This window comes from Dromiciops gliroides, chromosome 2, assembly GCF_019393635.1.
Source record: "Dromiciops gliroides isolate mDroGli1 chromosome 2, mDroGli1.pri, whole genome shotgun sequence".
NCBI classification, from domain to species: domain Eukaryota; kingdom Metazoa; phylum Chordata; class Mammalia; order Microbiotheria; family Microbiotheriidae; genus Dromiciops; species Dromiciops gliroides.
In genome coordinates, this window is record NC_057862.1 from 384231231 (window position 1) to 384257565 (window position 26335).

The 26335-nt window shown below is 39.9% G+C and overlaps 1 protein-coding gene across 1 annotated transcript in view; it reads right to left on the reverse strand.

Moving 5' to 3' along the window:
* GGTA1 (glycoprotein alpha-galactosyltransferase 1 (inactive)) overlaps positions 1-26335 on the reverse strand; it is a 150874-nt gene that overhangs the window by 40008 nt on the left and 84531 nt on the right. The window contains exons 2-6 of the mRNA XM_043990363.1: positions 20381-20469; positions 13559-13594; positions 5536-5607; positions 4075-4128; positions 2365-2502 (exon numbers count right to left, since the gene is read on the reverse strand). Of these exons, the coding sequence (XP_043846298.1) occupies positions 2365-2502; positions 4075-4128; positions 5536-5607; positions 13559-13594; positions 20381-20469 (389 nt within the window). The remainder of the gene's footprint in view (positions 1-2364; positions 2503-4074; positions 4129-5535; positions 5608-13558; positions 13595-20380; positions 20470-26335) is intronic.

The following is a 26335-nucleotide window of genomic DNA, read 5'->3' on the forward strand; positions in this document are numbered from 1 at the left end:
ATCCTTGGGAGATTAGTTTACACATATATTGAGAGTATCCTTGATTAGAATATGAAAAGGGGGACATCTAGGTGGTGCAATGAATAAAGCATCAGCCATGGATTCAGGAGGACCTCAGTGCAAATCAGGCCTCAGACACTTGACACTTACTAGCTGTGTGACCTTGGTCAAGTCACTTAACCCTCACTGCCTGTCCAAAAAAAAAAAGAATATGAAAAGAGAAAAACAGGTTTTCACAAATTATACTATATAGCCAGGTCTTGATTAGTGCAAATAATGAATTTCATGAAGTGGTCACATATATCTGAATTGGCAGCATAGAAGTTATAATTATGTCTGTTAACTATGAGAAAGTATTTGATAATAAGTAGTGATAAAGGACAGAGGTAGAAGGGATCTTTGATATCATCTAGTCCAATTTAATTAATTTACAATAAAGAAAATGAAAACCAAGATCTTCAGCAAAATGCCCAAAGACCTACTGCTAGGAAATAGCAGAGCTGGAATTCAAATTCAGGTCATCTGACTCCCAACCTAGTGTTTTTCCGGCTCTCTACAAAGCCACCCTTATTCTGTAAGTTAAGATGCAGCCTCAAATGTTCTCCAACAAAATCTCTCCCATTCCTATGTTCAGACTGTAGAATATCCTTGATATATGCAACAGGAGAGATAACTTTGATGCTCTTGTGATTTTTAAAAATATCTTACAAAGGATAAAGCAGGGAAATATATGCTCAAAGCTGTTAGCCAAGGTCATGAGGATGCGCTTGATATGACACTGATGTTCCTGTGATATCTGTTATCATGCAAGACATAAAATAGGGAGATATAAGGGGTTAGTCACTGTCATGGATAATGTCCAGAACATCATTCAAATGAAAAGTGGATTCCCTTTAGATAGTGAAATTCTCCAGATGCTTTTGTTTGTGGATAATAATGAGTTGATTGCATCAAGCCCCAGGACGATGCAGACTCCTAAATTAGAACTATAATCACTTAGGAGTTTGCCCTAATATTCTACACAGGGAAAGCTAAGTGGATAATGAGTACCTGTCGTCCAGCATTTGACAACTGGTTTGCTAGCCCATGGAGCTAGTCCATCAGTAGTTATATCTTAGACACAGCAGATGAACTATAAATTGGGCCCACATTTGAACAAGAGGAGAAGGGAAGACAAAATTGTCTGTGAGAAATTGCATGCTTTTAAACATCCCAGGTTCCTTCCCTGCTGCCAAAACCCATTTTAAAAGAAAAGAACAAGTGTTCTTCCATGACACCATTACTGGAAAAAGCACAGTCTCCAAGCATTCAAGAAAGGGCAATGGAGAGCTACATAGTGAATAGGAATAGGAATGGGAATAGGTTACAGCATTTTAACAATGACAGATTCTACTCACGAAGCAGAGCAATAGATATTATCAATGAGATGCAGGATCAGAAAAGGAGGAGGGTCAAATGTCATAAAGATGAGGGATAACACAGATGGTATGACTGCTGCCTTGGCACCCATGGAAAGTCAAGAAAACCAGGAGAAGGTCTATTGGGGAGATTTTTGGGAGGAGAAACAGAGGATAAGAATGTGTTGAAAGCTTATGAGCTGCAGTTTTCTTTTGATGTCTTATTTTCCCAAGTAAAGAATAAGGTGGGTCTTTGGAATAATAAAACATTATTCCTGGAAGGAACCTTTAAAAGCATATAGTCGGGGGGGGGGGGGGCTAAGCGGCGCAGTGGATAAAGCACTGGCCTTGGATTCAGGAGGATCTGAGTTCAAATCCAGCCTCAGACACTTGACACTTAACTAGCTGTGTGGCCCTGGGCAAGTCACTTAACCCTCATTGGCCTGCAAAAACAAACAAAACCATATAGTCCAGGGGCAGCTAGGTGGCGCGATGGATAAAGTGCCGGCCCTGGATTCAGGAGGACCTGAGTTCAAATCTGGCATAAGACACTTGACACTTACTAGCTGTGTGGCCCTGGGCAAGTCACTTAACCTTCATTGCCCCACCCCCCCAAAATTAAATAAATAAAAGGCATATAGTCTAGCCCCCTCAAAGATGGGGAAGTAACACCCTCCCCAGGTTATATAGTTAGTGGTAGAGTTGACCTGAATTTCTATGCCCTGTGAAATTATCTTTCTGTTGTGTTACTCATTTGGCTCGATGGACAAGGTGCTGTCACTGGAAATTACAAATGAAAAATAAAACAAAAATGAAAACCTACCAGACAAGTGAATCCCATGTTTGCCATGTACAAAAAATGTATTTCTCATTCTACATCCTCAGTCCATCACTTCTCTTTTGAGAGCCCATCACAATTTTTCATATGAAAAGGTGAACATGAAGAAGGGTCACCAGTGGTACCTACCTTCCAATAGCAAATACTGTTAAGCCCACTGTGATCTTTTGCTTGGTGTAATAGTCTTCCAGGACCTTTCTATGGTAAGTGCCCTCCCATACAACTGGGGCAAGCCAATTTGTCACTGTCAGAACATCAGGCCGTTGTCTGCGGGGAAAAATAAACAGATCAAACATTCTTTTATTAAAACAGTTGCCAATGTTAGCAAAGCCAGTTACTGTGCTTATGTGACCCCATGGAGTGGAAAGAATGTTGGTCTTGGAGTCAGGAGATCTGAGTCTAAAAGCCAGATTACACTTAGTATCTCATTGACCCTGGGCATGTCACTCCAGCTCTCTGATAGCCTCCTTCCAGCTAACAGATCACTAAATTTGATTTGGGGTTCTACCCCCTGAGGCCCAACTGCAAAGAAATCTTATAGATTAAGATCTGGCCATTGCGGGAGACATAGCTCATAGGGCAGAGGTTTGGCCAACAAAGGAAATTACTGGTGGCACAGTACCCATTGTATATTATTCCCTCTTTTCTCTCTGCCTATTCCCTTTTCACCTTCTCCCTTACCCATGACTCGGGTCAGGCCTGCCATCGGCAAACATCAGCTTTACTTTGCTTCTGGTTCCCCCTCAGATGCCCTCCAAGCAATATGGTGGGTAAAGAAAGACACTGATACATCTGTTTCACCCAGACAGAGATTTGCATGAACTCTTCAATTTAACAGGAATAGGGTTGAGTATGACAACTTCTGGGATCATAAAATAATTGATTTAGAGCTGCAATGGATTGTAGAGGATATCTAGTTCACACCCATTCATTTTAAAGAAGAAAGCGAGGCCCAGAAAGTGACCTGTCCATGGTCAACAGAAATGAAATAGAAATGGAAGGAATCAAACCCAGGTTTTCTGAATCCAAATCCACTATTCTTTCCACAACTCCATGACACTCTGTGCCTAATCTTCACCAAGTAATAGAATCATAGAGTCTTAGAAAGGAATTTGATGGTCAATGAACCCAAGACATAGAAAGAGTCCTGGAATGGAATTCAGGAGACCTGAAAGTCCAATCTTGGATTTTAATACCGTTATTGATACACACAAAGACATTAAATCTAAGAGTTGGACAAGAACTCAGAAGACAGAGTCCTAATTGAACAAGAGCAAGAATCACCTCTACAGTGTCTCTCTCTTTTTTTTTAGTGAGGCTATTGGGGTTAAGTGACTTGCCCAGGGTCACACAGCTAGTAACTGTTAAGTGTCTGAGGCCGGATTTGAACTCAGGTACTCCTGACTCCAGGGCTGGTGCTCTATCCACTGCACCACCTAGCTGCCCCTACAGTGTCTCTTGACAAGTGGTCATCCAGACTCCACTTGAAGGCTTTTATGAAGGGCCATTATAAGATCTAGAAAAAGCCCATTCCCTGCTTTGGGTACCTATAACATAAGAGGATTAGACTAGTTAAACATTCAAGTCCCATCTAGTCCTAACATGCCATGACTGCCCAATCAATTTAGGAATTGTCACCTATCTTTCTAGCACTGGGCTCAAAATCTCCAGGGTTTGGGTTTCTAACCCAGTGCTTATGCTTAGGAACAAATACTTGTTCCCTTCCCCTCCATCTGGAATCTTCTCCAAGCCAGTGACAGCTGGCCACAGAACACCTTTAACCTCACCCTAAGCCATGTGCAGTATTAACTTTCTAGGGAGTAGAGATTTGTCTCTTACTTGGGATTAAACCAATCCGACAGCTGGGGTTCTTCAATTTGATAATCATGGCTCCTGGGTGTAAACAGAAAAAAAAGGCAATGAGTTTGGAGACACTGGATATAATTCAAAATGATTAAGTACAAGTTAGATCCAAGACTTGTTATTCAGAGGTGAAGAAAATCAGCACACACAGGTGTTCTGCACCTGAGTTCCATTCTGGAGATTTGTCTTTGAATAAAAGGCTTGGGATGTACATCTACTGTGTCCCTCCATCCCTTCTTTACTTCTTTTCTTCTTTTGGCCAAAAGTTTTCATAGATTTCCTCACTCCAGGTGAGGTAACGCCCTATGAAAAGGCAAATCAGCAACCATTTTGCAACTGAACATCTTAGAGTTGTAACGATTGGAATGACGCCACCTGCTGGAGACTTACTGTAGAAGAGTTTCACCCATGAAGCGAAGGTCTTTGAGGGCAAGACCAGGAGTCTTTTCTTTGGCGGGAGGAAGTGACGCGGATTAGTGGGAGGAGGAAGGAAGAGACTGGCGCTGACTCTGGGGCTCTTTCCTGAGGACGCTGGTGGAGAAGGGAGCTAGAAATGTGCTCTCCCTTTAATAGATAGGAATCTAGGCCTTTCTCTCTCTCTTTACCAAATTCTTATTCTCCTTAATAAATGCTTAAAAGTCTAACTCTTGCTAAAGCTTGTAATTGATTGGCGACCACTCATTAGATATTTTAGACAGTTTAGCTAGAATTTTAGCCCTTAACAGAGTTGAATGGGCTGCTGAAAGGGTAAAGGGCTTCACCAGCCCACCAACCAGGGGCAATGGCTAGAACCCAAGTGATTCTAATTTTGAAAGCCACACTATTATCAGGCTGCCTCTGTTTCAGAGCACCCTTTAAAATGAGGCAATAAACAAGGTTATGATACTTATTAACTGATGCTGTCATGGTCTCCCATCTGAGCACTCCAGTGAATTCTCTGAACTGCACGGTCCTTGGCAAGACTAAATTCATAAAATCAGAGTTGGAAATTGACCTTAGAGACTGTCTAGTCCAGACTTCAGTCAATAAAGGAAATTCACACAGAACATCCATGATAGCCATCTATCTTCTCCCTGAGCATATCCAGTGACAGAGAGCTCACTCCCTTCAGGGGCTGTTCATTATGTTGTTGGCCAGCTCTGAGCATTATTAGCAAGTTCCTCCTTTCAAGAAGAGGAAATCTGTTTCCTTCTAACTTCCGCACACTGGAGTGAGTTGAAGCCATACTGTTCCTACAAGGGGCTGCTGACACACATTCTGAAATAGAAGTGGGCTGATGAAAGCTGAAGTGTAGTAATTTCCCATCCCCAAGACACAATTTCCAGCCATGTTCTGACATGCAAGGAAAAGGGGACTATTCAGAAAGTCAATTGATGGCCATTTAATTTTGTGGGATCTCATGGAACAAAACAGCTCACCTATCACAGATATCCTCACCTATTGTTAAACCAGTTGGACAGCCACCATCTCTTCTGAACATTAGCATTGCTATTAACGTTCCCTTTGGATCTGTAGGAAGAGAAGAGATTAACTTGTAAAGTCACTCTGCATCAACAAGTATTAACTAAGCATAATAATAGACCAGGTCCAGTGCTAGCTGCTAGGAACTAGGGACACAAAAGCTAAAAACCAAACCTTCCTTAACCACAAGGAGCTTTCATTCTATTGAGAGAAAAATCAGCAGATTATAAATAAATTAATACAGTAAAAAAAACTATATACAAAGTAGATCGGGAGGGGGGAAGGCTTAACAAGTTGTGGGAAAGGTGGGGAAGGTTTCATAGGAAGGAAAGCAATGTTGATCAAAGAAAAATGTCCCATAAAAGGAAAAACAAAACTGGCTAGGACAGAGATTCTTCAAATAAGTGAGTGCCAAGAAGAGGCACCCACCATAGATGAAAAGAACACTGGATTTGAATCCTAACTGTTATTTACTAGCTGTGTGATCTAAGGCAAGCACCTTCAACTTTCTGGACCTCAGTTTCCTTATCTGTAAAATGAGGTTAGACTCGGAAGGATCTCTATATTGTATCTTTATATGCCTTGCCAGCTCTAAATGACAGGATCCTACTTAGTCACAGGATGGCAGTTACCCAGTTAGGTAAAATGATATCAGTTTGAGAAAGCTGGACTTTAAATCACTAACCCTTTGGGTTTATAGGTACAAGAAGTCTTATGTATCAAATTCTGCCTTGGCATTAACTAGCTGTGTGACCATGAGTACATCTCAACCTTACTCTGCCTGCAGTTTCCTCATCAGTAAAATGTAAATAATAACACTTAAAGAATGCCTACTTTACTTTTGAGATTTTTTATATGCATCAAATAAGACTGAGCCCATCAAGAACAAAATCATTGTTAATTATCTCCAGCCCAACTCCTTCATTTAGAGATAAGGAAATTGAGGCCCATGGAGGTAAAATGATTTGCCCAAAGGTTCAACTTTGATCTCAAACATGGTGAAACATGTTTCCATCCTCTTGGTAAAGAGTGGAGTACCACAGGTGCAGAATATAGCATACATTGTCAGATGAAGTAAGGCCAATAAGCTGACTTTGCTTAACTTTTAATTTGTTACAAGAAGAGTTCAGTGGTGGGTATGTCATCAGCAAATGCCTGGGGTGAAAAAAATGAGGCTTCATTAAAAGAAACTCAAAAGTACACACCCAAAAGAGAAATGACTCACCCAAGGTCACAATGTAGCATAACTTGAATTTGAACCCAGATCTTCCTTCCCACAATACATCAACTAAAACAGAATTGCACTCAGCAAAGTTAACATGTAAAAGAAAAAAAAAAGGTTCTTCACACTTGTTAGTTAGGGTGAGTCTGCCTCTCTTTAGTGTATAATCCTGTTTGGTCTGCATACCAAGAGAATGAGGTCCTCCATGAAGTAGGGAGCTGGGGTGGGAACTGAACATGGTTTGCACATCAGCTGGCTAAATAAGGAAGTGGGGTAACAGACTGGCCTCACAGCTCTCAGCTACCGTGAGGAAAACACACTGAGAACTTACAGCACTGTAGCTATTACTGACCCAGAGTCATAATGACCCAGAGCAGCAGCAAGGAGAGGGCATTTTAAGCTCTCCCCAAAATGAAAGATGGTGCCATTTTGTTGGACCCATCCCTCCAATGCTACTTGTATGGGGTATGGGTGACTTTGAAAGACTCTAGCTTTGTGCCAGGGAGATAGAAAGCCTGCGTTTTAGGCCTGGTTGTGTCAGAATCATGTTCTTAGGACCTGAGTCCAAATCATAAGAGCAAGGAACCAGATGAGATCTTTGTCTCCATTTCCTTATCCACAAACAGAAATAAGTGCTTGTCCCACGTGCCTCATAGAGACAGTCATTCTGAAAAATAATCATGCTAATGAGAACCCCTTTTTCTATAGTTTTTCTAGGTTTACAAAAAATGTTTTCCTCCCAGCATGAGTCTGAGGCAGAGAACAGGAGCATCCTCATGCCCATCCCTGCTGGCAGACTGAATGGTAACGATGTTTTGAAATAGAAGAAAATGGTAGATAGAGGGCTGAGCTTGGAGTAAGGAAGACCTGAGTTCAAATCTAGCCTCAAAAACTTACTAGCTCGGGGCAGCTAGGTGGTGCAGTGGATAGAGCACTGACCCTGGAGTCAGGAATACCTGAGTTCAAATCTGGCCTCAGACGCTTAACACTTACTAGCTGTGTGACCCTGGGCAAGTCACTTTGCCCTATTTGCCTCAGTTTCTGTATCTATAAAATGAGCTAAAAAAGGAAATGGCAAACCGCTCCAGTAGCTTTGCCAAGAATACTCCAACTGCGTCATGAAAAACCAACACAACTAAAATGACTTAAACAACAAGGGGGTTATAGTGATTTTGTTTACTCTGCTGGAACCCTAGACATCCCAATCTTGGAGAAGGCTCCATACCCATGTGTCCAATAAGAATTAATAGCAGGGGGCAGCTAGGTGGCGCAGCGGATAAAGCACTGGCCAAAGCACTGACCCTGGATGCAGGGGGACCTGAGTTCAAATCCGGCCTCAGACACTGGACACTTACTAGCTGTGTGACCCTGGGCAAGTCACTTAACCCTCACTGCACTGCCAAAAAAAAAAAAAAAAAGAATCAATGGCAGGAATCTCTCTTCTTACATCGAGTGGAGAGTAGGAAAGCAGAAGGTTGTATGCACTATCAGACATAGTGTCACTGTCTCAGTTTTGTTTAGCCATTTTCCTTTGTTATGAACAAGTTTTTATTATAGAGATGGAGGTGACTAGCCAGAAAATGACTGTGATATAGAAACATCGTTTTTAAAACCTATTTTTTAGTTTGGCATTTTTTTTCTAAAGAAAAGAAAACACCCAACAGCAATAATGGAACAACAATGAAATTTTATTTTTACTATTCCTAAAGTACAGGTTGAAATAACACATTTGGGCAGAGGAAAGGGAGATTAAAGGTTTCCAGGGTTCCCATTTTAAATGGGCTCATAAGATTTTAGAGCTGGAAATTAAAGACCATATAATTCAAGCCCCTGTTTTTACAAATGAAAAAACTGAAACTCCAGGAGGGGAAAGGAACTTTTCCAAGGTCATAGAGATCATAAGCAGGACAGCCAAGATCAACCCAGACTGCCTCTGATGGCAACTCTAACACTCCTGCTTCAAGATGATTGATGCCTCTGTTTACATTCAACCATCTCCCCACCCTCCCTCACGCCCCACCCCCACTCCATTTTTCCTATTCTACTTTGTTGTAAGCTGGTTTAGACTATGTCCCTCATCTAGGAGAAAGAGAATAATGATTCTCAATATGCTCTAAATTTTTTTGAACACCCATCAGTAAAAAAATACATTTTGATCACAACTCCCCAATATATGTATTTCTATATAAATTATGTAATACACTACTCTGTTATCAATATTTTGCAAAATACAGACAAAATTATATTTTTTTAAAATGGGATAAAGATGTCATAAATAATATTTCAAATGCTATTTTATTTACTAATCGCAGGAAAGCCATTTACTTTCCTTTATTATGGTTAAAAAAAGATTTTTGGTGAGAGAAATCTGATTAAATGTTTCATTGTTTTTAAAAAAAGATATCATTTTAATACTTTTTTTTTGATACAGTAATATAACCTTATATGCTGCCAGTGAAGGAATGCATGTACCATCATTACAATCCCTCCAATTTATGCAATCTTCACTGTTCGCTCAAAATACCATACCATATGACCATCTGACTTCAGAACAAAAGTGAGGGCATCAGGTTGTTAAATATAGTAAAGCTCAATTTTTAAACTTTTAATTGGGGAGGGGAGGGAGGGTGGAGCAATGAGGGTTAAGTGATCTGCCTAAGGTCACACAGCTAGTAAGTGTCAAGTGTCTGAGGCAGGAATTGAATTCAGGTCCTCCTGAATCCAGGGCCGGTGCTTTATCCACTGTGCTACCTAGGTGCCCCTAAACTTTTAATTTTTTTTACTAGCATATATAATTTCTTTTTCCCAAGTAAATATAGGCACATTCATACCATGCTCTTTTAATTCTTTAACCACAAGACCTTATTTGCAATAAATGTAGCCCAAGTATCACCTGGTTCTTACTAATAACAAATGGGGAACATGTGTGGGCCAACCTTTCACTTGCTGAAGGTTATTAGAATTCTGGGTTGGAAGGAGTCCTTGATTAGAATATACCTCTTTTAATTTCTTATGTCAATTTTGTCTAAAGTAGAGGTCTCCATGTTTCAGTTACTCTGCTGGGACATTAATCTGGGTGTGTCTGGGGCATTTATAAATAGCTTTTCCTGAACTACTGCCTTATTCTATGTCTTCCCCTTTAACCCACTCAGAAGCAGAAAGGCAACCACAATTCTTCAGGCCTTTGGTTTTCTTTTAGGAAATCATGATGTCCTCCAGCCAGCCTCCAAACTTTGGGTATACTTGGTGATTATCTAGATTCTAAGCCCATTTCTTCAGTCACACAGTTTGTTCCCGCCCCCAGGACTATTTTCTTCATGGGCTACACCTTCTGTCTCTCTGGGATTTGGGGACCTGAGATGTCTGAGCCTTTAGAAAGATCTTCCTCTTTTATAGCAGAATCTAAATTTAGCCACAGAGCTAGTTCTTCATCCAAATGGTCCACATGTGGCTGCCATGGGGGAGCAATTTTCTGAAGAGCTTCTGAAGAACATGGCCCAAGTCCAAGTTTTCCTCTAGGTGCTGGATGAATGGGAGCATCAGAACTCACACTGGAGACTAGTCCCCAAGGAGCAGCTCAGTTACATGCCCTGCACCCTGTCTCTTACATTTTCTTGGGTTTCATCTGCAGGAGCTTTAAGGGTCTGTGTAGCCTGTAGTAACACAGGAGCCATATTAAGCCAGCATGACAAAGACCATGGTGGAAGAGTTTGGGCCTGGGGCTCATAGGCCCACAGAGGACTGAGATCTTCTTAGGAGCTGAAGCTTCATTTGCCCACAATTTTTGTCCTCCAAGTAATGAAACCTTGAGAAGGAGTCGCTGAGTTAAGCTGTCATTTTCCACCTTTGTCTTTCACTTCTTTCCCAGTATCTTAATAGCAATCCCAGTTAGAGACAACTTTGTTTCTGGATCACTGTGTCAGCTTCTACCCATATGCTGGGCCCAGCACCTAGGCTTTTCTGCTTCTCTGGCCACCCTAAGAGCACTATGCATTGTAACCTACTAGCCCTCCTTGACTTTGGGGCTGTCCCCCTCCCAAGCATCCTTGACCACAGCTCCTGCCTCTACTACCCCTCACACAAAACTGTTTGTCAATGACACCACCACCTAGGACTTGGAAGGAGATGAAGGGGGAAAAAAGAAACCAGCGACCTGCCCCCTCACTGCCACCACAACTCTGTTAGAGCAGACTTGGACAGAAACCAGCCATTCTGGGAGCAAGCGGATCTTTATTTTCTTCTTGCAGACGAACAGATCATCTTGAGCATGTACTGGGGCCTGTGCACCCACTTTGAAGACTACTAGAGTGAATGATGAACATCCATATTTCTAAAGGAATTGTTACCAGCTCACATTTATCTTTACCTGATTTACCTATCACTGGTATATCTAAAGGTGGGTGAGATCTGCCTACCATGGTTTTTTTTTGTTTGTTTTTTTGTTTTTTACGGGGCAATGAGGGTTAAGTGACTTGCCCAGGGTCACACAGCTAGCAAGTGTCAAGTGTCTGAGGCTGTATTTGAAATCAGGTCCTCCTGAATCCAGGACCAGTGCTTTATCGACTGTGTCACCTAGCTGCCCCCTGCCTACCATGTCTTGATAAATGTTAAGTTCTCTACTCCCTTAATTTACTTCAGCATGTTGTTGTTCAGTCATTTTTCAGTTGTGTCCAACTCTTCATGACTTCATTTGGGACTTTCTTGACAGAGGTGCTAGTGTGACTTGCCATTCCCTTCTCTAGCTCATTTTACAGATGAGGAAACTGAGGCAAACAGGGTAAAGTGACTTACCCAGAGTCACATAGTTAGTGTGTAAGGCTGGATTTGAATTCTGTTCTTCCTGACTCCGAGCCTGTCACCATATCCACTGCACCCCCAGCTGCCCCTACTTCAAAAATAATACCTAGTATTTTGCCTAGTACCTAGTATAATACCTATTTTCTTTTAGGCTTTTAGCCCCAGGACATCTAAGGTCAGGTTAGATTTGGACAGAATTGATTTCCTGGAAGTAGTTATCTCTACAGCTTAAATTCCCAGGGCCAGCCAAAGATTGGGATCTTAGTGTAACAATGAAGACTGGTATGTCTACCAGTGGTTTGTATTCTAGCAATAAACTTTATAGTTAGATCAACTGAGGGTGAGGTTTTGTCTCTAGGTTCCTTGAAATCCTGGATTTGACAATAACCACAGGAACCAATAGGGATTATATTTGCCAGACATAAATCCCCCCCAAAACAAGGACCACATCTGGATTGTCTTTGTCTCTCCCCTCATGCTTAAGAGTAAAATGAAGATAGTATATGCCTAAAATTTCTGAAAGAATTTCCATATTTTGTTAGTAGTTACGATAAAAAATTGGGGAGTTATTTCCATAATTATGGTGAAGAATTGGCCTGCATCTATAAAGTATTTTATACTTTAACAAGTAATCTCCTCAACTCCAGGGAGGAAAGCACTCAAAATTTTATAGAAAATTGAAGCTCAGAAGGTTAATATAAGTACTCCAGAAAGATCAGCCATTAGGAGTGAGGTATCCAACACAAGCCTTCTGATTCTAAATCAGGCTTTATCTTCTCCTCTCTATCCCATTGGACTCTTCAAGACTGGGCAACAAGACCAAGAGATGGAAAATTGATAAAACAGTGGGGGGCAGCTAGGTGGCGCAGTGAATAAAGCAATGGTTCTGGATTCAGGAGGACCTGAGTTCAAATCAGACCTCAGACACTTGACACTTACTAGCTGTGTGACCCTGGGAAAGTCACTTAACCCTCATTGCCCTGCAAAAAAATAAAAATAAAAAAAAAAGATAAAACAGTGAGCAACAACAGGCAGAAACATATTACTTCTGTGAGAATTAGAGCGCTTGACATATATCAGAGAGAAAAAAGAGCAAATATTTGTTTAGTCCTGTTTGTGATGATCTTAAAGAGATTATTTCATTTGAGCCTCACAATCATTCTGTGAGGTTATTAATGTTCCTGTTTTATAGGTGAGGAAATTGAAGCTAAGATGGTTAATTGGCTTGCCCAGGGTCACATAGTAAAGATTTGAAGTGGGATTTGAACCCAGGTCTTCCTGAATCCCAGGGCCAGTGTTCCATCCATTATGCCATATTGCCTCTTTAAAAAACATAGGGTGACCTCATTAGTGGTGAGGATGAGAGTTCATTGAGGAAGAGACCAAAGAAAAGGCAACAGGACCAGAAACTATTGCTACAGACTTTATGAGGCAGATGCAGAAAGTTTTACCTCACACTCCTTTTGCAATTCCCATGTATGGGTGAATGCCAGATCTGGAGAATGACTAAGCTGTGGGCCTTTCACAGGAAATACTGAGCCATTCTTCTCGGGGCCCACTGCTCTCTGAATCCTTGCCACTCCCCTCCTCACACATAGGACGCCCTAGTTCCTAACAAGCCCTTACCTATCTTCCTGGCAAGGTTACAGACCCAGATGCTCTCTGGCTGTCTCTACTCATGTCACCCTCTGCTGTGAACCATAGGATCATGTAGCCAAGCTATTCATTTTACAGTAGAAAAAAGTTAAACCCACAGAGTTTAATTAACTTGCTCTGTGTGACATAGGGAATGAGGACTGGGGCAAGACTCTAACCTTGTTTTTCTATCTCCCTATCCAGTGCACTTTCCACTATACCACAGTTCGTTTGTTTGTTTTCCCCTCTTTCTCCTGTTCACCCAACCTGGAGCCATCACCATCACCCCACTGTCCTACCAAAGTTGTCTTCCCCACAGGATGCTTGTCAAACAAAGGCACTTACTGGTAAGGATATATACACAAGAGAGATCCTTCTGTGCTGTAAACAAACAGAAAACAACATATTAATCTTGGAAAACATTCCTTTATAATGATTACAATTAAGATCCTGGCCCAGACTGCCTGGATGCTATTATTTAGTTGTCCCCCAAAGATCCCACCATCCTCTTAGGTAAAGCCAAGGAGACACACGCCCAATATTATTACTTTCCACTGGTATTCAAATGGCTTCTGTTCAAGCCAACCTTTAGCTGACCTTGAGCACTGGTCATACTTTAGAAGAAAATGTAATTAAGGGAAATATCAGGAGAAAAGGGTTCTTGAGATTACCCAGTCTCCTCTGCTTCATTATGTAATAGCTTGTTTTGAAATGTTTAAAAGTGAAAATATCAGGAGAAAATCAAGTGAAATGGGTTCTCTTATAATACACTAGTAAAAAATCTCAGGGAATGAGGAGAAAAGTACATGACTGGCACTCAGGACAGAAATTTTAGTCTTGGGAGGGCCATTAAACAGGTATGTGACTTTAGACTAGTGATTTCTAGAAAAGGTGAGGGTGACTCTCTCACCCCTCCCCACAGGAATCAATTATTCCCCTAATAGTCATCCACTCAGCCCTCACTCTACAGTCAAAGTTCTCAATAGTCTTTCTGAGCTGGATTGGCCATGGGGGTGGGGGGGTGGGGGGGGTGAATCTATCTACAATTCAATATCTTCAAAAGCAGCTGTGCAGGTATCAATTTTCTTCCCTCTGCACTCCCAGCACAGCTAGCTCTATCTCTTCCAGGACACCTAATGCCTCCGGCAGGTGTCCCTTAAATAGCCAGCAGGTTCTCTATTCTAAGTGTTAAGTAAAAACCCACATAAGCAGATGTGGATGGATTTTTGTATTTTAGATCTCTTTACATTATCCACTCCTGCCTTAAAAAAAAAATCCTTAGAAACTTCCCTATTACTGCCAAAGGCACTATCATCCTTTCAATCACCCAGGCTGGTAACTTTAGAATCATGCTTGACTCCTTACACTCCCTCACCCTCCACATCGGATCAATTGCTAAATCCTAGCATTCTTCCCTTTCTCTTCACTCAGACTGCCACCACTCTAGTTCAAGTCATCATTACTTCTCACCGGGACTACTGCAATAGCCTAATTTGCCTCCCTACCTCGAGTCTCTCCTCTTTTCAATCCATCTACAAGACAGCTGGCAAAGTGGTTTGTTTAAAGCATAGGCCTGCCTATATAATCTCACTGCTCAATAAATAACAGGGGCTCTCTATTATCATTATGTTCAAAGGGACCTATGTTTGTTATCTTAAAAACCTATACAGTGGGGCAGCTAGATGGCACAGTGGTTAAAGCACCGGCCCTGGAGTCAGGAGTACCTGGGTTCAGATCCGGCCTCAGACACTTAACACTTACTAGCTGTGTGACCCTGGGCAAGTCACTTAGCCCCCATTGCCCCGCAAAAAACAAAAAACAAAACCAAACCAAAAAAAACCCTATACAAATCATTGGTTATATCTTATTTGATCAAAAGCAATACTAAAAATAAAGAAATTGATGTGCATGGGGACATCTCCTTCCCCATTTAATCAGTTCTATTTTTCTGGGGAAAGGAAAGAATAATAAATAGAAATGCCCAGTGGTATGGTACAAAGGTATGTATGTCACAGATAACCTTGTCCAACTGACATTTGGAAAAGGAATCTTCTCCATAATACCCCCCAACAAATGATCCTTCTATCTTAACAATTTCCACTGAGAGAAAGGTTTTCCTTATATGAAGGCTAAATCTGCCTCTCTCCAAGTTATATTCATTGTTCCACTCCTAGTCCTGCTATCTGAGAACAAGAAGAATGAGTCTAATCCCTCTTCCTCAGGATAGCCCTTCAAATACATGAAAATATCCTCTCTCTTCTCTCCTCTAAGCGACATGTTTCTAATTCCTTCCCAGTGCTTTCATGGCTTATGTCAACCCATCATGCTCTCCTCTGGATGGAGTGCAGGCTGTCCATGTCTTTTGGGGGGCTGCTAGGTGGTGCAGTGGCTAAAGCACCGGTCCTGGATTCAGGAGGACCTGAGTTCAAATTCGACCTCAGACACTTGATACTTACTAGCTGTGTGACCCTGAGCAAATCACTTAACCTTCATTGCCCCACCAAAAAAAAAAAAAAAAAAGTCCATGTCTTTCATAAAATGTGGTGCTTAGAACTGAACACCATACTATAGATCTAACCCAGGGAGAACAAACTGATGTTCTCACATCCCTCTTTCTGACCTTTCCACTTCTCAATGGAGTTTAAAATTACATTTGCCTTTTGGGCTGCTATGACACTAACCAATTCATAATAAGCTAAAGGCCCACGAAAATGCTTAAACCGCTGTCCAGCCATCCCTTCCCCATAACTTGTTCAGCTAATGATATGACCCAATATAGGCCTTTACAGCAATCAGATTTATTCATGTAGACACAGATTGATTTACTTTCTTGCAACTTTTGAGTGGGCATGGAGGTATGAGACAGTGATGAAATAAGACAAGGAAGCCATACCAGAAATTCTGGGGGGAAAGACAGCAGAAAGCTATTAGAGATGCAAAGCTATACACCCATTTCTACAATTTTGGCCAAGCCTCCATCACCTTTTTTTTTACCCTTTTTTGTGGGGCAATTAGAGTTAAGTGACTTGCCTAGGGTCACACAGCTAGTAAGTGTCAAGCATATGAGGCCACATTTGAACTCAGGTCCTCCTGAATTCAGGGTCAGTGCTTTATCTACTGAACCACCTAGCTGACCCCTTCTTCTATCACTTTTTGCCTAAAAATATTATGATAGCTTCCTAGCTAGTTTTTCATTAAACCTTCTGTTTGATCCTGGAGGTAATTAATAGGAAACTAATGGAGCTTACTGAGTAAAGAGAGGTGGGCTGATGTGGACAGAACAGCACATCAGGAAAATCACTTTGGTGGTTAAGTGTAAGAAGGTTGGGAGTAGTAAAACAACACAGGGAGACCAAACAATAGTCTACTACAAAAGTGATGAGAGCCTGCACCAAGGTGGCAGCTGTTTGAGTGGAGAAAAGGGTGCATGATGTGAAGAAAAGATAAAGATGGACATGACAAGAGATGATAATAGATTGGAAATGTGGGATGAGTGCAAGTGAGGACTTAAAGCTGATACCAATTTGGGGGGTTTGGATGATTAAGAGGATAATGGTGGTCTTGCCAATAAAAGGAATATTGGGAAGAGGGGAGGATTTGGAGGGAAAGATAATGAGTTGCCTTGAACTTGCTATATTGATTTTTTTTAAAGTGGTAAAATGATATTTACTGAATCTAAGTGAAAGCATAACAGTACCAGAATATTTTGTTTATTTTCAGGGCAATGAGGGTTAAGTGACTTGCACAGGGTCACACAGCTAGTAAGTGTCAAGTGTCTGAGGCCCAATTTGAATCCCTGAATCCAGGGTGGGTGCTTTATCCACTGCGCCACCTAGCTGCCCCTCTCCCTATCATTGTTAACCAAAGGTTGCTATCTATATCAACACAGAATGGTATGTCATTACTAATAAAATGCTTTACATTTATATAGCATTTTTTTGAGGGGGTTTTTTGTTTGTTTTTTCATTTATATAGCATTTTATAGTTACATGCATGATCTGAATTTCATCCCAGTCATTGATGAAAATATTTTACATGCCTCAGGATCCAGGGCTCTGGCATGTTCTTAGAGGTCTCCCTCCAGGCTTACTCTAATACATTAATTATCATTCTTTGAGTAGTTACTCACCCAGTTTTGAATGTGTCCAACTATTCCATGATCTAGCCCATACCACAGCATATTGTCCGTAAGCATATTGTGGGAGACTGTCAAATGCCTGCCTGAAATCCACATGCATTTTATCTACGAACATGCCCTTGATATACTAATCAGTTAATCCTTTAAGAAAAAAAGGAAATGAGGTTATTCTAGCAGGAGCTATTCTAAGTAAGTTTATGCTGGCTAGCCGTGACCATCAGTTTTACTTTCTAAGCATTCACAAACCATCTGTACAATAATCCGTCTTAGAATTTTTCCCAAGTGAGTGGGATATGATTGTCCCATACACCAAGTTTGATATTAAACTCACTCAACTAAGACTTGCAAAATCCACTTTCTTCTTTACCTTTCTATTTATTTATTTGTTCATTTATTTATTTATTTTTTGAGGAATGAGGCAACATTTGCTGTCTCCTACTCTAGGACATTTTCCCCTTAACTCTTTGCAATCCCGCAAAGGTAACTAAGAGTAGTTATACAGTCACATCTGCCAATAAAATTGTTATTGACACCTACAAGCAGTCCCTTCTACCTGACTGGAATCTCTTCTGCTAAAACCTCCAGAAGGAAGAGGTAACATTATTGGCAAACTCAGAACATCAAAGTGATTATTTTCCAGGTAGCAATAATGACAGATCCTTCCCAGCAAGAATCTCAGACTTTAGTCAGAGACAGATAGATGGGAGATAAGAGATTAAGAGTCCTGGTTAGTTTGCAGTGAGAGTCAGCAGGTCTGACTCTTTGCAAACATCTTAGGCTTGTAAAAGTCAGGGAAGATTACTTTTCTTATTTCTTTTTAGTTACTGACCTCCCACATAAGAAAGGGTTTTGTTTCAATTAGATCTCACTATTTCTAGATACAACCAGAAGTGCTCAGGTACAAAAATAAGATAGTAGGCATAAAACAGTCAAGTAAGAGCTCCTCTAGCTATAGCAATATGATTCATCAAATGCTTTCCTCCCTACACCCCTATGAGATCTGGAGTTGGAAGAACCAGGTTTGAATCTGGACTCTGTTTCTTCAGTATCCTCATTTTAAAAATGGGGATAATATCCTTATGCTCCAGAGAACTGTTTGAAGAAGAACATTCAAAAAAATTTCAAGAGCTATGTGTGAGAAATAAACATTAGTAACTGATGTCTTGGAGAGGTTCAGTAGTCCCCCCCATTTCTTTCTAAGTCCTTCAGGGTTTTTTTTCTGACTTTACTGATAAGATTTGTACTAACTTTCTTGCACCAGACCACACTTAGGTAGAAGCTACTGTGCTCAAGTTGGGTGGGGTCTACATTCTTTGAACTGATAACCTTATATATAGACATACTTTATAAATCCAAGTGACCCTCGGCTCTTCATTTTAATATGGCCCACCCCTAATCATGTCAACTAATTAGATTTGATTGCTATTTCATGGACCACCTAGTATTTGGAAAGGTATAAGCTGAGTCCAGCTTATACCATTTTGATCTTTGGTCTGAGAGAGATGTCCAGTGACCATCATTTTATTAATAACCTGCTGGCCTTACCCAGAAACTATATCTCTCATATTTTTAAACATCACATATGGAAATGTGAATTACTGTTATTGGTGATGGTGGTGGTGATGGTAGTAGTAGTAGTGATATAGCAGGCAAAAAGGGGTTTCTGCCCTAAAAGATAGCAGCAGTAGTAGTAGCAGTAGTAGCCATGATAGTAGAGTCATAATAGTAGTGGTAGTGGTGATGGAGGAGGCAAAAAGGAGTTAACAAATAAACTGAGGCTTGAGCCCTTATCAATAGTACCTAAAAGGGTTAATAGAGAAACTAAGGTTCTTGTTCTTATCAACAGTACTGTAACCAAGAAGGTTCAAGTCCCTATCAACCAACACCATCAACAGAGGCAGTAACAAGGGACCATTAACCATTAACAGCCATTAATATTCCTAGATAACAGAATACTTAGAAACCAGATCTTAAGTAAAGAAATACCAAAATCACAGAGACCCTTTGGGTCTGACAAGTTTAAGCCATGTTTTTATGAAAATGTGCAGAAAGGACCAAATGTGTCCTCAGGTTCACCTTATGACATGTAAACCCCAAAAACATACCCCCAAGGAAAAAGGTACCCACCTCAGGGGTTGCCTTAGGACCTCAGGAAGTCCAAATTAGGTAAGACCTCCCATGTACCTCCTTAAGGAGGATATTAAGATAATGAGGAGATAACCTATTTTTTCTCACTATAAATATAACCATTTTCCATCTCCCAAACTGAGAAATATCTCTTTGGTGTCTCCCTGTGGCCTCACAGTATTTTAATAAGACTTGGGAAACTGAGTCACTAAGTCTTGGAATTCTTTGGGATACCTCATGATCAAGTTGATCAATTAAATCCATCCCTACTACAGTGGTAGTTCTAGTAGGAATAGATTGTATACAATGTAAGGTTTGTTTATTTGTATGGTTTGGGGTAGGGGGGAAGACTGGGGTTCTTTTTATTCCCAGCACAGAGAGTGCCTTCCACTGAATAAATGCTTGTTGGACTGGACTGGATGAGACCTTGGGCAAATGATCTAACCTATCTGGGTTTCAGTTTCTTTCATTATAAAATAAGGGGGCTAGAGTAGAGTAATTATAAGTTTCCTTTATAATATAAAACCTTATTTATGATCTAAAGATCACATGAGGAAAAAAAAAAGATCTCATGAGATTGCCATCATTTTGCAGATGACAGAAGGGATGTTCAGAGAGGACAAGTGACTAGTCCAAGGTCGCCAAGCTAATGAATGAGAGAATCGAGACCTAACGTTGTCTTCTAACACCCAATGCAGTGCTTCTGTTACTATATCACACTGTGCCTCAAATAGAAAAGGCACCAAGCTCTATGCAAGGACAGAGACAAAGGTGGGGCTGGAGATGGGGAAAAATAAAATTTTTATTGATCATGTGTTGCTGCTAATTCTCATTTTTGTTTTCAGTAGGAAACCACAGAAGGGCAAAAGCATTGGTTGCATCCACTGATGATTCAGAATTACCTGTTATTATATCCCCAGAGCACCACCAGCGCAGTTAATAAAATCAGCAGAAATAGAATGATTTTTCCTTTGGAGATCATTATTCTCTCCTGGGAGGGAAGGAAAAAAGAAGAAATTACAGATCATTCAATGGCCCAGACTAAAAACTTGGTAAGTCTACTTCTCCACACAAATAAAGCATTAATACATTAACCTACAACTTAAAGGTTGCTTCATATTTTAGAGAGTTCAAAGATGCACACTAGGGGGAAAAAGCAGAGGTCATGCCTTCTTTGTATCCCATAATTGTCTAGCATACAGCCTTTCTGATAGTAGACACTGAGTAAAGATTCATTGAGTTGAATACAGGCAGTGGATAAAGCATTGGACCTGGAGTCAGGAAAGCTTGAGTTCAAATCCAGTCTCAGATACACTAGCTGTGTGACCCTGAGCAAGTCATTTAACCTCTGCCTACCTCAGGTTCCCCATCTATAAAATGAGGATGATAACAGCACTTACCTCTCAGGGCTGTTGTAAGGATAGAATGAAGTAATAGTTGTAAAGTGCTTTGCAAAACATAAAGCACTATGTAAATGCTAGCTATTGTATGAGATGATTATGGATTTGAGTCAGATTAAACTCTGAGAATGGGGTCTGGAAGATACCCAGCCCCGCCCCAGTATAGTTAGTTTAAAAGTTTATTGCTTGTCAAATTCTCACTGTCTCCTTTGTTTTATTGCCAATTAATAGTATTTTTACGTCTCCTCAGTCTCCCCACTTGTCAGCTACATCTTGGTTTTATCTGGAATTCATCATGTGTCAGAACCCCAGTCCCTGTTGAGTGGGTTGGGGAGTTTGCCCACCAATTCAATACTTGGGGCTCAAGAAGAAAGGACAGGGCTTGGCACAGGATGCAGCAGTTAAGTTGAGACCAGATGTTAAGTGGCATGTCTCTTTTTCTCAGAGCAGAATCCCCTTGACCCTAGGGTCCCAACAATGGATTATTCTTTTATTCTTTATTCTATTTCTTTGATTTCCCAACATAGCCAAAGATAAATTTTAACCCTGTCATCCTTCTAAAATTAACAAAACAATGCTGAAACACCTGAGTGACTCTTCCTGTTATTCAAGTTGAATATCTTTAGAGATAGGGCCCAGGAGAGGGGAGTCAGTGGGAACTGTGAGATCTGAAACATCTGTCACTCCCCCGTTCCCTCTTCCTTCCGTTTGACCTTGTTCCCCCTCCCCTTTTCCCCCTTCTTCCTGGAACAGATATGCATGTCTAAACACGCACTCTAGGTGAGACAGGATTGGATGTTAGATTGTGAGCTCACCTTAGTGTGCGTGGGGACATCCCCTCTGACCAAAATTCCTACAAAAGGTCAAGGCATGTATTAGCTATCGCGACTCAGGCACTGAGTTTGCCCATTCCTGCAGGAATGTAAGAAATCTGTCTCTGCTTGACTTGGTGGTCTCCTCGAGTTATTTGGGTAAACTGAGGCAGTTTGCCCCAAACACTATTATTATTAGTTATACACAAGAGAGAAGAGGGAATTATATAATGAGGAAATTATAATGGTCCTAAGGAAGTTCACAAAACTGCAGAGTCCAAAAGGACCTTAGGGACAATCTACTACAACCTAGACCTGTATCAGAAGCACTTCTGCAACATTTTTATGATGTGGACTTCTTGGAGTGGTATAAGAGGTACCATGGAGGCAGCACACACCCCTTCTTGATGCCCTTTTTAATAGCTCCCTACTCCCAGCCCTTTCTATCAGTCTTTAAATTCACCTTATTAAAAAATAAATGAACGGGGGCAGCTAGGTGGCACAGTGGATAAAGCACTGGCCCTGGATTCAGGAGGACCTGAGTTCAAATCCGGCCTCAGACTCACTTCAATTTGCATTCTGATTCCACCAGTTCTCTGTCTAGAGGTGGATAGCATTTTTCATCATAAGTTCTTCAAAACTGTCTTGGATCATTGTATTGCTGAGAATAGCTAAGTCGTTCACAGTTCATCATCACACGATATTGATGTTACCATGAACAATGATCTCCTGCAGCCACTCACTTCACTTTGCACCAGTTCATATAAGTCTTCCTAGGTTTTTTCTGAAACCATCCTATTATTCATTTCACTTCACAATAGTTTTCCATCACAACCATATACCACAGCTTGTTCAGTCATTTCCCAATTGATGGGTATCCCTTCAATTTCCAAATCATTGCCAAACCACACACACACACACACGCTACTATAAATATTTTTGTACATATAAGACATTTTCCCTTTGATCTCTTTGGGATACAGACCTATTAGTGGTATTTCTGGGTCAAAGGGTAGGGGCAGCTTTGTTGCATAGTTGCAAAGTGGATCAGTTCACAATTCCACAAAAAGTGCATTAGTGTTAGGGACAGCTAGGTGGCGCAGTGGATAGAGCACTGGCCCTGAAATCAGGAGTACCTGAGTTCAAATCCAGCCTCAGACACTTAACACTTACTAGCTGTGTGGCCCTGGGCAAGTCACTTAACCTAACTGCCTCACTTAAAAAAAAAAAAGTGCATTAGTGTCAGTTTTCCCATATCCCTTCCAACATTTATCACTGACTTTTTTGTAATATTAGCCAATCTAATAGGTGTGAGGTGTTACTTCAAAGTTGTTTTAATTTGCATTTTTCTAATCGATAGTGATTCAGAGCATTTTTTTTCATATGGCTATAGATATCTTCTGAAAATTATCTCTTGATATCTCCTTTGGCCACTTAACAATTGGGGAATAACTTGTATTCTTATGAAATTGAATCAGTTATTGTATATTTGAGGCCTTCATCAGAGAAACTTGCTGTAAAAAAAAAATTTCCTCAGTTTCCTGCTTTCCTTCTTAGCTGCATTGGATTTTTTTGTGAAAAAAACTCTTTAATTTATCACAATTACCCATTTTGCAGGCTGTGATCAATCTCATTTAGTCATAAATTCTTCCCTTATTTATGTATTTGACAGGTAAAGTATTCCATACTCCCCTAATCTGCTTATGATATCACCTTTTATTTCTAAAATATTAACCCATTTGATTTTATCTTGGCAAAACAGTGTGAAATATTGGTTTATACCTAGCTTCTGCCAAACTGTTTTCCACTTTCCCCAGAAATTTTTGTCAAATAGTGAATTCTACTCCCCAAAACTTGGATCTTTGCATTAATTAAACACTAGATTACTATGGACACTTACTACTGTGTATTGTGTATTTCTAATCTATTCCACTGATCCACCACTCTATTTCTTTTTCATGATTACTATTTTGTAATAAAGTTTGAGATCTGGTACTATAAGACTATCTGATTCCGCATTATTTTTCACTGATTCCCTTGATATTCTTGACCTTTTGTTTTTCCAGATAATTTTATTTCTATTTTTTCTAGCTTTATAAAATAATTCTTTGGTAATTTCATTGGCATGGAACTGAATAAGCAGATTTAGATGGAAATACCATTTTTATTATATTGGCTCAGCCTACCCATGAGGAATTAGTATTTCTCCAATTGTGTGGTCTGACTTACTAGTGTGAAAAGTGTTTAGAAATTGTGTTCAAATAGTTTCTGGGTTTGTCTCAGCAGGTAGATTCCCAAGTATTTTATATTGTCTAGAGTTATTTCCAATACAATTTCTCTTTCTCTCTCTCCCTGCTGGACTTTGTTGGTAATATATAAAAATGCTGGGGGGCAGCTAGGTGGCGCAGTGGATAGAGCACCGGCCCTGGATTCAGGAGGACCTGAGTTCAAATCCAGCTTCAGACACTTAACACTTACTAGCTGTGTGACCCTGGGCAAGTCACTTAACCCCAATTGCCCTGCAAAAAAAAAACAAAAAAAACTAAAGATTTCTCTGAGTTTATTTTATATCCTGTAACATTGCTGATGTTGTTCATTATTACAACAACTATTTTAATTTATTCTCTAAGTATACCATCATATCATCTAAAAAGAATGATAGTTTTGGGGGCAGCTAGGTGGCGCAGTGGATAAAGCACCGGCCCTGGAGTCAGGAGGACCTGAGTTCAAGTCCAAACTCAGACACTTGACACTAGCTGTGTGACCCTGGGCAAGTCGCTGAACCCCCATTGCCACCCCCCCCAAATGATAGTTTTGTTTCCTCATTGCCTATTTTAATTCCTTCAATTTCTTTCTTCTTTTATTGATATAGCTAGCATTTCTAGTACAATATTGAATAAAAGCACTGATAATGGAAATCCTTGCTTCACTCCTGATCTGATTAGGAAAGCTTCTAGCTTATCCCCATTACAGATGTTTGCTGATGGTTTCAGATAGGTACTACTTATCAATTTAAGGAAAACTCCATTCATCCCTGTGCTTTCAAACATTTTTAATAGGACTGAATGTTGTATTCTGTCAAAAGCCTTTTCTGCATCTATTGAGATAATCATGATTTCTATTGGTTTTATTGATTATGGTAAAGTATATGGATAATTTTCCTAATGTAGAACCAGCACTGCATTCTTGATATAAATCCTACCTGGTCATAGTGTATAATCTTTGTGATAATCTCCTAGCTAGTATTTTATTTTAAATTTTTGCATCAATATTCATTAGGGAAATTGTTCTATATCTTTCTTCCTCTGCTTTTGTTCTTCCTGGTTTAGGTATCAGCACTATATTTTTCATGTAAAAGGAAGTTGGTAGGATTCCTTCTTTGTTTAATTTACAAATAGTTTATATAGTATTGTAATCAATGGTTCTTTAATAAGGAACCATTTTTTGACAAAATTCACTTTGAAACCAATTGGTCCTGGGGATTTTTTTCTTAGGGAGCTCATTGATGGCTTGCTCAATTTCTTTTTCTAAAATTGAATTATTTAAGTATTCTATTTCCTCTTCTCTTAACCTGAGCAGTTTGTATTTTTTGTAAATATTCATCCATTTTACTGAAGTTGTTAGATTAACTGGCATATAATTGGGCAAAATAGCTCCTAATAATGGCTTTAATTTCTTCTTCACTGGTGGTGAATTTAACCTTTTCATTTTTGATACTGGTAATTTGCTGTTCTTCTTTCAAATGAAATTAATCAATGGTTTATCTATTTTATAATTTTTTTTCATAAAATCAGTTCCTGGTTTTATTTATTAGTTCAAAACTTTCAATTTTATTAATCTTTAATTTTCAGAATTTCCAATTAGGTGTTTAGTTGGAGATTTTTAATGTGTTCTTTTTCTAGGTTTTTTTAGTTGCATGTCCAATTCATTGATCTGCTCTTTGTTTTGATTATATATTAGACATATAAATTTTCCCCTAAGTGCTGTTTTTGCTTTATCCCATAACTTTGGGTATGTTGTTCCACTGTTGTCATTCTATTTAATGAAATTATTGATTGTTTCTATGATTTGCTCTTTGAACCACTCGTTCTTTAATGTTAGATTATTTAGTTTCCAATTCATTTTTAATCTATGCCATTATGGCCCTTTATTGAATTCAATTTTATGCCCTAACACATGGTCAATTTTTGTGAAAGTGTCATGCATAGGGGGCAGCTAGGTGGCGCAGTGGATAGAGCACTGGCCCTGGAGTCAGGAGGACCTGAGTTCAAATCCGGCCTCAGACACTTAACACTTACTAGCTGTGTGACCCTGGGCAAGTCACTTAACCCCAACTGCCTCACTTAAAAAAAAAAATCTGGATTCTATATGAGTTGATGTCTATATTAACATTGATATTACTTCATTTTCTCTGGTACCTTTTAATAAAATTTCGTTTCCATGCTTATCACTTTTAATTAGATCTACTCTTGCTTTTGCTTTGTTTGAGATTATGATTGTTAACCCTGCTTTAAAAAAAAACTTCAGCTGAAGCATAACACATTCTGCTCTAGCCCCTTCTTTTTACTCTGTGTGAATCTCTCCGTTTTCAAGTGCATTTCTCGTAAAAGAATATATATTTTTTTAGCAACAAACATTTATTTTA